We start from the raw sequence: 16,436 nt of genomic DNA on the forward strand, positions 1-16,436 counted from the left end.
CAGACAAGGAGGGGGACAGTAAACCCAAGGGTGTGAGGAATCCCCCAGCCCATTGCTAAGAGGAAGTGTGGAACCCACCAAGGCGGAGAAGGAGCTCTGCCACACCCCACGTGCAATGAAGTACAAAGACTCAGCATTTCAGTTACATACAGGGTTTATTTTCCATTTTATACATAAATGGAGAAGGCTTGTAGGACTAAGCAACTATACAGCAATTTTAGAAACAGAGTGCATGTTCACTATTCATCATTTGGAGATGCAGATAGTTACTTATCCCTAGGATCACAATGTGGGCTAAATGTTTAAAAGGCAAACAGGTAGAAAACATGCACGTTTTCAGTTTGTTTTTTAAGCTATCAAACAACTCTAAACCACTGGGTGATCAGATATTTTAGGACCCTAAAGCCATGGTTTGCTGGAAGTGAAACTGTACCTTCTCTCATAATGTATCCTAGTTTATATGTAGGAGATCTATCAAGAACTGGAGCATAACAGTCCAGAAAATGTTTTCTATTCTACAGTTTAAAAAAAAAAAAAGTAGATCAATTAGTGGAAGGTAGAAAGGTCTGACACTCAGATGAGTCTGTCTGCCACATAAGTAATTTATGGGGTCTGAGCATGATATGACTGCTGGTTGATAGTTATTTTAAGATTGTATGAAAGATAAAACTATATAGAGATTTTACACTGCTACATTGGATCTGATGTACACATTGGCCTGTCCCTGACATATCAGTGTTATGTACACTGATGATATTGTACTGAATACAATACTACTCTCAGATTTATAAACAAACAAATTCAATACTCTAGCACAAGTCTGACAATCATATATTTGCCTTACCAGTATAAAACACTCAAAGGGCACTAGAGGGCTGGAGTCTTGTGATATAATATATTAAACAGTGCTCAGGCAAAGCTTTGCCAAACTCAGCATTATGGAATGAATCACATCGTGAAAATGAAACAAAAATTTGAAGCAATACTGGCTAAAAGTTTCATTTTGGGTGCCTGAACTTAGACATCCATCTCCATATGTAGGCACGTACATAACAATGGCCAGATTTTTAATGGGAGCAGCAAAGACTCAACATTTCTGAAAAAAATAAGGCCACTCAGGTGGCTAAACATGGAGATGGTGCCTAACTTTAGGCACCAAGAGGTACATGTGACGCATTATCTCAAACTTACTGAATAGACTTTGCACATATTTCCTTCCCTTTCAGACTTTTTTTTTTTTAACACAAACTATTTTGACCACTTATATCTAAGTAAGAATCTTACTAGGCACGGTACAAAACCCTTGAATAATTGAGTATTTTTTTCAATAGGAATGGAAATAGAATCTGAAAACATTTCTAGCCTTGCTGTAATTCAAGCTTCCCACCTGCTTTGAAGTTACATTTCTTACAGCTTTGAAATCACAACTGAAGTACCAATAGGATCACATATTGAGGCAGATTTCTTACCTGGGAATGTCTGTACAGTAACCAGGGAGAGCAGGAAAACAGCATATAATAATATTAATAATAATGGAACTAAGTATTTATACTATTGTGGCACCCAGAGAGTCCAATCAGGATCCCATTGGGAATTAAAAATAGTTTCAGGTATTACACCTACTTTTTAGTTCCCCTGCCAATTTTTGTGATTTTACAAACACTTCATGAAGTTTAAAACATGTTTGTGCAATTCTTGTACACAACGGATGAAACAAAAACATGGAGAAATGACTAAGGGCCCAATCACGCAAATACTCCGATGAAGTGAGCTGTAGCTCACGAAAGCTTATGCTCAAATAAATTGGTTAGTCTCTAAGGTGCCACAAGTACTCCTTTTCTTTTTGCGAATACAGACTAACACGGCTGTTACTCTGAAACCATTCACTCATACAAGTAGTTCAAAGACAGGTACATGCTTAAATGTTTGCAAGATTGTGGCCTGACTACACAGAGGAAACTGTGAAACTGAATGTAGACAGAAGGCTGTCAAATGAAAGATCAGAAGAGTTGTACTTTCTGCTGCAGGCTCTTTCAATTATTGGTAATAACTGTAGGGAAAAAAATTCAGATGGAAGTGGGTTTTTTGTTTGTTTGTTTGTTTTTAGTTTAAGTTGATTATTCCTCTAAAGAAGTTCATTTTCCAGTGCACCAGGTTCAGCTCCCTGAAATATACCCCCTGGCCAGAGTCTGGATACTAACTTACGTAGGTATAAAGAAAAGGAGTACTTGTGGCACCTTAGAGACTAACCAATTTATTTGAGCATAAGCTTTCGTGAATGCATCCGATGAAGTGAGCTGTAGTTCATGAAAGCTTATGCTCAAATAAATGTTAATCTCTAAGGTGCCACAAGTACTCCTTTTCTTTTTGTGAATACAGACTAACACGGCTGCTATTCTGAAACCTGTCATTAAGTAGGTATAGAATTTTTTGCAGTGAAACAGCAGTATTTTTAATTGTGCTGTAGAATCCTCTACCACAGCTTGTCATCAACAATAGATTCATGAAAACAGTTACAAAATTTCTGCAAGAGATAAAAGCTTGTAGTCATAATGGATGTCATTTTAAAAGCCCATTTCCCACCTCTAGTCCTGTGTAGTCATCACTAGTTTTGTTACACAGCCACTTGCCCTGAATTCCTGTATTTTTTTTGTCTTCAGTTCTGCTTAGTGCTGGAAAGAGCATGATATACCAAGGTAGAACAGTTAATAATCCAATCATGAATATCAGCATAATACACACAATTATGCTTGGTTAAATTTTCTTTGCCATAAATCATCCCTACATCTAAAATATTAGAACTTAGCAGACTAGAGATAGAGAACTATTCAGTACATGTACAAAAAAACCCTGCTTTTATACTACATACACTTTAGTCACATAGGCCCTGAACCTACTCCAGCTGAGATCAATGGGAGTTTTACCTTTGACTTTAATGGGAGCAAGATTGTGCCTTCTTAATTGTTTATGTTCCATGGCAGGCAATGCTGAAAGACATAGTAATAAGTCTTAACACCTTCAAACAGAGGGATTAGATTTTTTGGAACAAATGCAGTAAGCGTGTTGATAATGAATTTCCAGATGGCAATAACATGGTATCAAAGGTTTAAAATAGTCTACGCCGCTAGCAATATATAGCTAGAACAGGTTTTTAATTTACAGGTTGTATTTCCAGGAAGACGTTAACACACAAAAAGGTTAAGGGGGCCAGATCCTGGACTCAATCTTCAGGTAGAGGGCAGTGGAAAACAGAATTATGGCATTTCAAAAATTCAATGCAACTTTGAAGTAGAGTTCAAAAATAAAAATATAGCCCACACTTATTCAAGATGTACAGAGAGGCTTCATGCTGGCCAGAACTGCCATCTTGCAAACTGGACATATTTCTTGGACAGCATCAGTATTGCTTTTCTTTACCAATTGCCTCCAAAGCACTTAAAAGGAGGACCTTCTTACTCAACTATCTATTCCCTGTGAGCATCACAGCCATATCTGCTGACTTTATTGTAATTATGTTAGATGCTACAGTTAAGTTCTTCCAAGAAAAAGTTGACATATGTGGCCTTCTCCATCCCCGTGGTTTACTTTCTCTTTCTTCTCCTCCTCCTCCAATTCTCCTCATTCTCCTGTCACTCAGACAGATGTTTCTTATCAGTTCTCATCATTTTCTTGTACTCCCCTGTCTATATCAATCTGTTGTCTTTTGTCTTACTGAGATTTTAGGTTCTTTGGGGTACAGACTATCTTTTAGTTTTGTGTTTGTATAGCACCTAGCACAATGGGGTCCTGGTCCTTGACTAGGGCTCCTAGGCACTTTGGCAATACAGATAATGAATACTACTGCTACTTTTTACTCCTGTTGGTTTTGCAGAGCCAACATGGCTGAGAGAGAGAGAGCTGGATTCTATTATTTCTTGTGCGTTGACAAACTTTTTACTAAATTCCACTTAGTTACACCCGTTCCAATCCACTGAAGAAGTTGTACCTATATCACTGAGGACCTGAGAAAATAATACAAGTTGACTTTCAAATTCTAGCCTGAAAAAATGAGAGCTGGTATTCAGAAAAAAAAACAAAACAAAAACCCACATTATTTTAACTGTAACTTAATCATATTTGATCTGGGAGTCAGACACACAAACAGGGAAACGTCATTTTTCACAGTTACTTTTCAGATATGAGCTGCACTTGAAAAAATACAGGAAAATATAAAGGAAAGGGGACAGAGCGCACAAGGATCCTTCTCTTTCATTCACTGTCTACTCTCCTGATCTTTTACCTTTTCTTCTCCCATATTATTTTGTGTAAAAATTAATACTCTCTTGTGCCTTCATCAATTTAGAGTTCATTAAATGTTTTTATTTTATACCTTTCATGGTCCTTATTGTCTCAATAACCACGTTGGGGGGAGAGACCCAAGTTTTGTCTCTATTTTGAGTTCTTTGAACCCTCTTAAGCTTATGTGGTTTACCCCTCTATAGACGACAATGGTGGTTTTTCCTTATCCCAAAGATTCTCCAATATCTGTGCTCCTCTCAGAACTGGAGGAGGTAAATGAGGTCTCTCTCCTGATCTTGGAGATTTCCTTTTGGGAGTTCCCCTAGCTGCAGTAACCTCCCCTCCCCTGTCCACCAAATGTGGATAATGGAGCAAATACAGCCTACAATGCCTAAGATGCTGAGCTTGCACAAACTCAGGCTGTATTAATTTATGCAGCTTCCTTTGTGGGTTTAGGACAGGATATCCAGGAGTCCAACTGATGCTCCTAGCCTCCTCACAGGAACCCTTAGGAAGGACCCTCTATAAGAAAGCTGGGGATGGGCATGCAGCCAAGACTGAACTCCCTTCTAAGTATCATGGGCACAGACATGAAGGGGAGATTAATGTCTTTTCTTTAACCTCTCTCTCCATTAAAAAAAAAAAAAAGGTAAAATCCTTGCTCTATCGATTTATAATTCTGCTTCAGTAAAATGTTGATTGTATTGACAGACAGTCAAAGTCAGTGTATAGCAGCCTTTCCAAGTCAGGAGATCTGAGATCAAATGCTGATTAGGTCAAAAGTGAAAGTTTGTTCAGCAGTCACTGCTTAGCCACATCTCAAAGCGACTTCACAATTCAAGGCTACTGTCAGTCTCTTCTTATAAACAGCCTAGGATTAAGATAACAGGAATACCTGCAGACCAGGATTAAGGTGAATTGGCCGAATTGTGCAAAAGTTTACAAAACACCCGCCTGTATTATCCTTGGCTATAACCAGTGCAAGTTAGACTTTTGGTAAAAAAGCCTTTTTTTTTAAATCACCATTTTAGTAATTTGTTACTGCAGTGTAGCACTCCCATTTGAAGGCACATCTCCTGTTAATGACCAACAGGAGGGGATCTGCAGAAGCAATATTGTATAGTTTACATAAGAACATCCTTATTGCTGCGTTTTGCCTCAGTATGGCATGAAGAATATGGTCCAATACCCCTCACCTGGAAAGTATCCCCCTTATTGACCCCAATTCTCAAAAACAACAATAAAAAAACCCCTGCTCATGTCATTTAACTGCCATCTTCTTTAGCAGCAGAATGAGCAGAGCAGACATGGTGAGAAGCATTTCCTTCTCGGTTCTCCTTAATCAAGAGGATGAGACACTGGGCCTCCAGAAGGAAATTTTTATAGAAATTATGAGATTAAAAAGATTAAAAAGAGACAGCAAAACCCCTAATACTCTCACAAAGATACAAAGGTTTTGAAAAACCCAATAAACTAGTTATGACTTAAACAGTAGGGGAGGGGCACAAAAGTGTCTTCAGTAGTAGCACAACCAAAATTCCACTTCAAACATGGACTTTTAAAATGAAAAAGGCAAGAGAGCCACTGCTAAAGCTTCAGACTTAATCTACTTTTTGAGCTGTTAGACACAGTATTTTAGAACAGGCTTAGCATTCTGATTCATACACCATACCATTATTTACTGAAGGGGATGTATTTGTGTTCCCAAGAGAGGAACTGTACCATTCTTACAGTACCTCTGTAGTCTTGTATTTAAATAAATGACAATTTAAAAACAGTTATTGAAAATGTTCAAAACAAACAAAAAATATACAAAATCAATCTGGTGGAAACAAACTGAACAAGCGGCTTATGTAAATAAAGTCCAAAACTTTTTACATTCTGTAAATGCAAGTATACATTTCTAATATTTAAAGTATTGTTGGAACACAACACCTTTCAACACAACTGCTCAATCTTTTATTGTTGAAAAATCACCAAGTCACTGTATGAAGAGCAAAAAGGAAAAGAATGGCGCTACTTATGCAGTCAGATGTTAAAATCCATGCTCAATAAAGAATATATTAACAAATAACAGGAAGAGGATAGAAGATGGAGTTTAAACCAAGATTTTTCTTGCAAGTCATCTAATTTTTCTAACAATTCCAGAAAATACATGCTCAAAGTTGATTTTAGAAAAACATCTATTTCAGCTTTGAAAAATTATTCTATTTGTGACTAAAGCTAGGTTATAAATTACCAGTATTTACCTCAATATATTGGAAAGATTGCCTCCGTATCAAGAATTGGCTGTTCTTAACTGATGCAGTATTTCATTATTGTATGGAAACAATGCATCAAAAAATAGATTTGGGGCAGGGGATGGAGTCCATTTTCAAACACTTGATCACTTTAATGATGGGTTTCCAGTTCAAGAATTGTCCACTCCCCTTGAGGAGAAGAACAATCTTCAGAGGAAAAGCTTGCCACTGTTATGCTTGCTGAAGAATCATCCAGTGGTGACATTAATTCAGTCCATCTACTGAAAGTATCAACGTGTGATTTACCCTGAGGCTTTGAACCATCTCGTGCTAGAAGTAGTGTCTGATTGATAAGATATTGTGCTAAGTTAAGGTCTTCGGGAACAGAGTTTTTGAAATCAATGTTTGAGTCCTGCTCAGATAACAATTGCCTGAGAAGAGTCCAGTCCCGTTCTGCAAATTGCTGATCTTCAAAATCCACATCTAGAATGTCCCTTTCTGACTCCATCCTCTGCTCAGTAGCTTCTCCAACATCCATCTCATATATTGGAGAAAGGGTTTTTGAAGGTCGATGCTCATACATGCAGGTTTGTGCCAATACGTCATAATCATCTATGTCTCCTGCAATAATTCATAATACTACACAATGTAAAAATTGCACATGTTCCCCCTTCAGGGCTTTGTAGAGCAAAATTTAACTCATTGCACCAGAAACAATCCAACAAGTAAGAAAAAATGTAAATTTATACAAAATTGACAAAATGTAGGCATTTATTTTCTGTGTAAAAAACCAACCAACCAACCAAACAAACGAATTCTGGTTTACAGATTAAGTTAGAGCAGCAATCACCACTGGTAATTAACAATAAACTTTCATAATTAGAAAATTTCTGATACAGAAAAGACAAGTTATGTAAACAAACAATGCACATGGAATTTCTAATTCACTACAATAACTTAAAGTTGGAACAGGAGGTGGGTGGGAAGGAAGGGGAAAAAAAAAAAAAGAACATATGATCACTGAATGGTGATGTAAGCTATATCAGCTCCAAAGAGAAGGAAAAACAAAATAGCTTATTCACAGGCTTATTTTATACTACACATTATAAGGGTAGCTGCAGGCAAGGACAAGCAAACTTAAAAAAAAATAGTACAACTTTTAAAGGTCTTCTGTGGTTCTGCTGAACATAGATCATCAGCATTTCATTACTTTTGAATACACAATACTTAATATATTCAGACACTATTGTGTATTTTATGATGGGATACTTTGAATTACTGGTTTAAAAAGACAAAACAGATAAAACATCTAGACAATAATCAAACTCGGTGAATCAAGCTAGAGCTTTTTTGTTTATGATCACTGGTTCAAATATAATCTCTCTTTTAGGAAATCCGTTTTCACTGGTAAAATTTAAAACAATTTTAATAATCCTGTAAACTGCAAATCTTAGGTCCAAACCTGCTCCCACTGAAGTCTATGGGAAACATCCCGCTGAATTCAGTGGGAGAAGGATCAGCATCCATATCTCTGTGTAAAATACAATATATCAACAAATTGCAAAAGTAATGAATATAGCTGTTAAGGTAAACAGTTCAGTGCACTTTAGTAAGGTTATTACTGTAGTTATTGCACATCCCACTTAAATATATGATATAGGTTGTAAAGCAGACAAAACGTATACAAAAGTTCCCACCAAAAGCTGATGCTGCCAATGTTAAATTGGACCAAAAATAATTAGCATGCAAGGAATTGTTCCCAATCTTTCTTTTTAGTACTGCATAAAATCTATCTGAATAGATTTGCCTAGTATAAATATTCAAGTTTTCCACTGAAACATTAAGTTATTTAATGTGTATCCAAAACGGACGAGCATTCAGTAAACAAGTAAATAATTAAAAGCATTTATGTTTTGTTAAAAAATCTGAGCCAATTATTAATTAGAGTTCATGATTTGACCCCAGACATCACATTTCCAATATTCTGCCTAATTTAATTTTTTGAGGGACTTAACATTTCTATTTCTGTACATTACCTGCAGGTAAATCAGTATTAGTGTATTCAGTAGGTGCTCGTTGACATTCTCTCACTTGACCTTCCTGAGTCAGTAACTGACTCTTACAGGGTTTTACAGGTTTTGCAGAGCTGTTCTTTTGCATGTCACAATTAGTATCTCTTTGATGAAGGTCCAGATGACATGGTCTTTCTTGAGACTTTGTGTCATTGTCTGAAAGTTTATTGCACTGCTGAATTTCGTTAATCTCTTCATTCTTACTATTTACCTTTTGCTCTTGTATTGAACACTGACTATCTGCTACTGAAAGTACTTTCTCTGGGCAATTCTGTTCGGTCACCGAAGCACCCTGATTATCTTTTCCTTTGATTTCTGTGTTATGAGGATCTACAAAAAAGTGCTCACTTTTATCTAATCTCTCACGTCTATCCTTTTCTCGCTGTTTGCATTCCAGGAATCCATCTTCAGTTTCCAATGAATACCTTGAATAATAAGTCTTTCCATCATGCTCCTGAGATACACTATCAAAAACATCAGAAGGAGTAGGGGAATCTATGGAATGCTGAAGGGGACCGTGAGCATCTCCGTCATCAGATCCCAACTCTTCACATTCGTCTACTGAAAGTAAAACAGATCGCTTAAAATTTTTAGTTGTAGAAAACTCTTGACTTTCAATATCATTCTCTGTTGCATCTTCAAAAGCTAAATTAACAATTCCTTGGAATGGCTGAGTAGGAGGGTCAGATGGAGGAAAGGTTTCTGTTACATTTTCTGCTTCAGATCTTTCATCTTCCGTTTCATCTGCAGAAGAGGAAACTTGGTCCGCTTCCTGAGTAAACTGTGCACTGCCAAAAGTAGTGTTTTCATTTTCCCTAGTATTGAACCTTAATACACCTTGATGTGACCACATTTCAGATCTTTTTCTTGGTATCTCATCATCACTTGTTGAATTAACACGGAAAAGATCTGAAGCCTCTTTTTTCATTTTCACTTCTATTCTTAGACTACTATCATAGATCTTCAGTTCTTCAGGTGTACTTGTATCACTGCTGCTTCTTCCAAGAAAATCATGGCACAACATAGTGCTACATTTAGAAATCCCTCTCTCATTTGATCCTTCATCATCCTGAGAGCCTCCAGCATCATAGTCTTCTGATCTTGGTTTGATATCATCAGAAGATGTTGTTGCACTGCCGGTATCAGATTCAGGACTCTCTTTTGTATCCAACACACCTGAATTCAAATTCCAATGATCCACAAAGGGAATTTCTGAATTTTCATGGCTTTCTGGTGTTTCTGTAGTATCCATATCTTTAGGTGAACATTTTTCTGTAACCTGTCCTGTGAAACATTTTGAAGCAGCATCTGAGTCTACTGTAGCAGACCTGTATTCGGTCAAGGCTGATTTATCAGACAATTGACCAGCCTTTGCAAATCCCTTTACATGAGTCTTAGAGGATTTTCTTTCATCTTGTTCTGAATTAGAGGCATTTGTTACCTTAGAAAAGCTGGGAAAGTGATCTTCTCCATAATTAATGCCCATTTCAGTGTTTAAGGTTTCATTTTGTTCCGCACAGTCTTCTACTGCTTGTGTTAAATGTACTTTGCTGTTTCCTGAATATCCCAAGTATTTCTGAGCTGAATCACAAACAGTTTTGCACTTTTTCAATCTTTCTTCTGAAACGGAACTAGGGAGTTTTTGGCCAGTATTCTTGCAAATGACTGAGTATGCATTTCTACTAGGCTCTGTATAACAATTAAATTCAGTTGTACTATCATCATCTTTGTTTTTATCTACCAGATATTCAATTTCATCTTCACAAACCTGTTTTGATTCCATTTCATTTTGCATTGAAATATTCAGGTTAGGAACATTTTGTCCTCTAACTTGAATACAAAAAGGTTTGGTTTCTACTTTGTATTCCCCATTTTCAAGAGGATCCAATAATTTTCTTGGATCAGGTTGCCATGATGCCATGAGCAGGTCTCCTCTGCTACACTCTATCATAGATTTTTCACACTTACTTTGTTTTGCAGGGCTGCATTTGTTATTGTCGTGTGGCTGAATTGCAAAAGCAGCAGCAGTGTGTTGTTCAAGTTTCTGTTCTGAACTTTTCTGTTCAGGACTATGCATGTTTTTCTGGACAACAGGAGATTCACTTCTTGAATGTCTTTGTGTTGAAGATTGAGCTTTTGATATAGGCTGCCCAGTAACTATTTTCTGTTTTGGGTCTTTACTGTTTATAGTCTCACCTTTCTTCGAATGGGTCTGATTTTTGGGTGTTCCTATTATTTTTGCAGTGGCTTTAACTGCAGATGTTTGTGATTGTTTAATACTCTCTTTCTTAGATGAAGGTTGTTTTTCTGAAAGTCTTGTCTGAGACAAATTTTGCATCATGTTTTTTTCTTCATTTTGTTTCGGAAACATTCCAGATTTTAATGAATTTTGTGAATCTCCTTGTGGTCCTAACAAATAAAAAAGTAAACAAAACACATTCTAGTCAGAGAACTATATTATTGATAAGTTGGATGCATGTAATTCAATTTAATATTTGTTACCCAATTAAATGATCTTAAACACAAACATTTAATAAAAATATCTTGCACTAATATAGGACCTTTGAATGCAAAGCACTTTACAAACTGTAAATGTAGGAATCATCCACTACTGAAGTGCAACTATTACTAGAGTGGAAAGCAGCAGCTATCTAACGGTACACAAAAATCACTGCTCAGCTGTTTAACCTAGGAAGTGATGAGTACTCTATTCAATTTAAATTACAGAGGAAATTTAAGTAAGCAGAATGTACTTATTCTAGTTGTAATATGGCCAAAACACCAGTGTTAACACTCCTGCTCTTTCAGAAAGTGTTGTGAGATCTTTAATGACCATAAATGGACAGGACCTATGTTTCATGTACTCGCTCAAGGGTTCTCAAACTGGGGGTTGGGACCCTTTAGGGGGTCACGAGGTTATTACATAGGGGGTCGTGAGCTGTCAGGCTCCACCCCAAACTCCGCTTTGCCTCCAGCATTTATAATGGTGTTAAATATACAAAAAAGTGTTTTTAATGTATAAAACTCGTACTCAGAGGCTTGCTGTGTGAAACGGGTCACCAGTAGAAAAGTCTGAGAACCCCTTTACTAGCTGAATGTGAATTAAAGTAGCATTCTGGTTCTAATTTAATCAATAAGGATATGCAGTGTTCAAGCTGAAAATACTCCACCCTTTACTTTCCTTCTTGTGCCTTGGCACAGCCAGGTCTCTACACAGTGAAGGTTATTACATACCATACCATACTTGCTATAAAAACAGCTACAATGGACTACACTTTTTGCTAGTTATAAAATAGGTTGCCAAGGTGTTAAAATGCAGATTTAAAAAAGGTAATTCTCAAGGTATATTGTCCTTGCACCTTAAACTGATTTCTCCTTGCCTTATGATACTTTTTCCATGTCTGTGAATGCACAGTATTTCTATACTGATGCTTATTAATGGAGCAGACAGTGAATTTTTAAGAAAAGAGAAGTCAGGTTTTACTTAATACTCTGAGGACTTTGGACTTTCACTTAATATATTTTATATCCCATAATATACTCTTATTTTATTTCAAAATCCTTAAGAGTAATGAGTAAACACTACTTATCTTTTACCCATAGGCAATCGTGTGCTCCAGAACTGATGATCAGTGCTACTGACATTTAGAGTTCAGTACATGCTGGAATACCTTGGCTTGTGTGACAAGTCAGTAACTTTGGGGCTGTAACTATGAGACCAACTAAATATGAAAAATAATGTCGGTTAGGTTAATTTTGTTATGTTTTGTTATGTTTGTAATTTTGTTATGGTTAGGCTAATTATGTTAATTTGAGCATTACAGTCTTTATAGTAGTGGAATTTTGTTCACCTCTAACACTTGTTCCCTGCACATTACTGTGACTTGCAAAGTCATTCATCAGCAGTTCTGATTTTCTACCTCCTACTTAGGTTTTTTCCACAACCACTGTAACTCTCTCTGGTGTTATAATACAAACAAACTGAAGTGATTATATTTTGCACTCTATAAAAGTTTAATTCTTATTTACACACTTAAATTAAAAGATTATTACAAAAGAAAAGATCATTTTGAAATATTTTTACTACATATTGTACAGAATGCATGAAAAACTATATTCATAAATGATGAACACTGGAATCAACCAGTTTTAAATATAAAAAACATATTATTATGTAGACAAAAGGAGAAATATCTTCCATCCAATCCTCAGCATGGATCTCTAATGTGTATGTGAACTTGTTTCAGATACAGAATTTCTACTGAACTTAATGGAAGTTCTAAGTGCAGAATACTTAAGATACCATCAGAGGACAAAAGATCCACAAAGCATATTAGGGAAGAGGGTTCTCCCCGATAGCTGGCCATATTATATAGATAGATAGATATAGATATAGACACACACACACCAGCCTCATGAGAATTAAACAAGCAGAAAAATATATCTAAGGTCTGTCAGCAAAAATGAAATATGGGAAATACACCAAGATCATCAGAACTTGTCTGTTGTCTGATAACAAATTCCTTATCATTTAATTCTACCTTGGTTTTTAGCAACATTAGCTGGTGCATTCTTTGTCTTCTTCTGAGATGTAGAATTGCCACTCACATTTCCCTTTTTCTTCAAAACAGTTTGTTGATTTTGTTCACTGTATCCTTTTCCAGTGGATTTCTTTGTCACACTGTGGGAGAAAAAGATACTGCTTGCATTACTTGGAAGTTTAAGATCTAAAAATGAATTTGTTTAAATAATCAGTAGTACTCTATATATTTTAACATCGAAAGCACAATATATGCCATGTGAAATGACTTTCCTCTTTCTGAAAATAAACAATATATTTAGGGACCCCTGTCTCCAAGGTACTAACTCCTCTCATCTTCCACTGATTTTGTAGCTCCATCTAAAGCTATTTCAGAGGTTATGGACAGTTCTCAGCACTTCCCAGGATTCAGTCATATAATTGTTCAGATCTGCAGGCTTACTGTAACAATGCTAAAATAACAAATACACAAAGCAGTCCAAACCCAGAGGCAAAAGAATTCTATCATCACAAGAATATTGTCCATAGTTATTTCTACTTTCTTACTAACAATGAGAAATAGACAACTATTCTGAAAAATTCTTAGGTTTAAAAACATGTTGATTAAATGACAATTACATTTAATCAAGCAATTAAAAACCCAGTATATAATTATAAGTAATATTTTGATTTCCCACAAACCTATTTGTTGTAATGTTAGTCTCAAGTTCATTAGCTTTTTTGTTGGTGGCTCCATTAGTCATCTTCAAAGCAGACTTTGTTTTCACTGCTATAAGCAAAATTAAAGATTCAGTTATAGGATAAAATGTATGATATACAAATACCTAAAAAGAAATACTAACGTATAAATGGTCAGATACTGAAAACAGCATAGATGCCAAAACTGGAAGAATTGAGATTTTTATAGTGCTGTCTTGTATACGCACATATTTTTTCAAAGCACATACAATTTGAGTTAGAGCCATTAATATGGGGCATTTTAGCATTACATTTTGTAATTAATATTTATTTTAAAAATGTGCTTGTGCAGGGTCATAACCATATAGAATAGAACTCTTCAGGCTGTTTTCTAGCATATGACCTGCCTGTGGCAAGTCAGAAGGGATCTCTTATTACCAGTATGTTTTTTTCCTTCATCTACTGGTTTATCCTCTTTGGGTTCATCTAGTTGTTCATTGGAAATCTGTAAATCTGTACTTGAGTTTGTTGACTTGCTGAAAGTTCCTGTCTCTGTTACCAGAGAGGGTGATTCTTTCCCTGTGGTTTTCTTCAATGGCTTTGTTTTGATTTGCACACTTGGGCTTCCAGTAAGTACTTTAGGTCTGGCACCTGAACTTTTTCCTTCCTGATTTTTTACTCCTTTTCCACTTCCTGAATTTTTTTGCCCACTTGAAGATGACCTCTCTGAATCTTGTTTGGTAATCAAGCTTTCAGCCTTAGCATTTCCACTGATTTCTGTTTTTGGCTTTATGACAGCTCTAGCCTTTGGTGAAGCAACTTTTTCCCCAGTTTTTGAATCCTTTGTAATCTTGGAAACTGTTTTCTTACTATCTTTTCCCTTCAAGTCATCATGTTTTGAAGTCTTATTAGCAGTGTTTCTGTTAGTACTTGATGTATGTCCAGATGCTCCTAATCCATCAGATTTCATTTTATCCTGATTAGTGAAGGAATTGCCCCAATAATCTCTCTTGCTGTTTACTTTCCAGGAAGTGTGCCTTATATCAACAGAGTCAGTAATGCGTCTGTTTAGCTGGAAAGAACAGAAGATACTTAGCAACACAATAAACCATGCATAATCTTTAGCTCTTGAAACGTAGGTACTCCTGAAGTTTAGCATGAATCTAGCACTAAAAGTAGAGTTTAGGAGGAAGAAATAAAAATCATTTTTCAAGTCATGGAGCTCAGATTGCTGCCTTTCAAGCACTCTTAAGTACTAACTCCAGTTCCCTTTACGTCCCCTATTGAATCAGAGGGTACAAGAAATGCCTATGCAAAACCTTGTCCTTTGCTTTGGACACAATACTGTATAATCTTTATACAATAGTTCCTGTTGGAAAGATTCATTTATTGTATAGGTTGTATTTAGATTTTCAAAGTGGGAATTCAGTATACGATTCCCTATGAACATAAACACTGCCATTATTTTTAAATACATATGACATGGGAAGCTTTCAACCATTCTAAAACAGTACATCTTCCAAATAAGGGTTCAGAATTCCCAGGCAAAGGTATTTTTTTAGTGTTAAGATTTAAGCCTATAAAAATGTAATCTAACTAGTAACAAAGTGAATAGTAATGTATATCCTTGGACATTAACCCCTATAACAGTACCTTTTCTGTCAAACAGCAATGTTACTTTGGGCATTCTCAAATACACGGATTGTTGATGACTTTGAAAAGCTCTTTCACAGCAAGCAGATTAATGGGGAGTGTAACAGACTGAGTTTATTGGTGGCTTGAGCTCGTGGAACAGCTCCATTAGCTCAGTAGCAGACCACTTGTTTTCCAAACTTGAGATCACAGCTTTATTATTATACACCAACAGGGAAGCCTGCAATAACTTCTGAACACAAATTCCTCTCTTCTGTTTGGTCCCAACTATTTGAAAACATGGACTCCTGTAAACCCACATCAAAATCTAAAATGCTCTAATAACAGACATCACAGATTATGGATAAAATATTGGCTCAACTAGAATTACAAGGAAGATGTGATTGCTGAATATTAGCTACCAGTAGTTAGTAAACACAGACCACAATGCATTACATTATTTTGAAAATATAAACCATGAAAAGGAGCAGTTATGTTTACAGGATTCTGATTTTTTTTAATTGTAAGAATCTAAGCATTTACCTGAGAACTAGTGAATACAGGTTTTTTGCCAAGTCTTCGATCATCCCCTTTGTCAAAAGCAGCTGTATAGGAGAAAAAAAAAGATCTCTATTATTAGTGGGAAGGCAGCATGAGAGAGAAAAAAAGCCACCCTTATTCATGGAACTATCTTTTGGAGCCAGAGAACAATTCTAGTGGTTCTAAAACTAGTCAGGGGAGATTTATTTTGGCAAAATGGAAAACATTAAGTGGTGAAGGATATTTTTATGTCTAGAGTTCAGGATTCAGAGTTAGGAGAGCCAATAGTTGTAATGAACTCTGCAACAAACTTCTTATGTACCGGGTGCAAGTTACTTAATCTCTCTGTTTCCCCATCTACAAAACAAGGATAATACTTCCATATCTCTGATATACGTAGCTCATTAAATCTTTGCGGTGTACTTTGAGATCCTGGGTGTATAGGAATGTGCAAAA

General features: G+C 36.1%; 1 protein-coding gene across 1 annotated transcript in view; it reads right to left on the reverse strand.

The window, feature by feature from the left end:
• Positions 1 to 6,178: 6,178 nt before the first annotated feature.
• Positions 6,179 to 16,436, reverse strand: part of BTBD8 (BTB domain containing 8) — a 67,618-nt gene continuing 57,360 nt past the window's right edge. The window contains exons 13-18 of the mRNA XM_084636577.1: positions 15,984 to 16,045; positions 14,247 to 14,880; positions 13,812 to 13,899; positions 13,132 to 13,271; positions 8,555 to 10,999; positions 6,179 to 7,139 (exon numbers count right to left, since the gene is read on the reverse strand). Of these exons, the coding sequence (XP_084492703.1) occupies positions 6,670 to 7,139; positions 8,555 to 10,999; positions 13,132 to 13,271; positions 13,812 to 13,899; positions 14,247 to 14,880; positions 15,984 to 16,045 (3,839 nt within the window). The 3' untranslated portion in view covers positions 6,179 to 6,669. The remainder of the gene's footprint in view (positions 7,140 to 8,554; positions 11,000 to 13,131; positions 13,272 to 13,811; positions 13,900 to 14,246; positions 14,881 to 15,983; positions 16,046 to 16,436) is intronic.

This window comes from Lepidochelys olivacea (genome assembly GCF_965140295.1).
Source record: "Lepidochelys olivacea isolate rLepOli2 genome assembly, chromosome: 8".
Taxonomy (NCBI): Eukaryota; Metazoa; Chordata; order Testudines; family Cheloniidae; genus Lepidochelys; species Lepidochelys olivacea.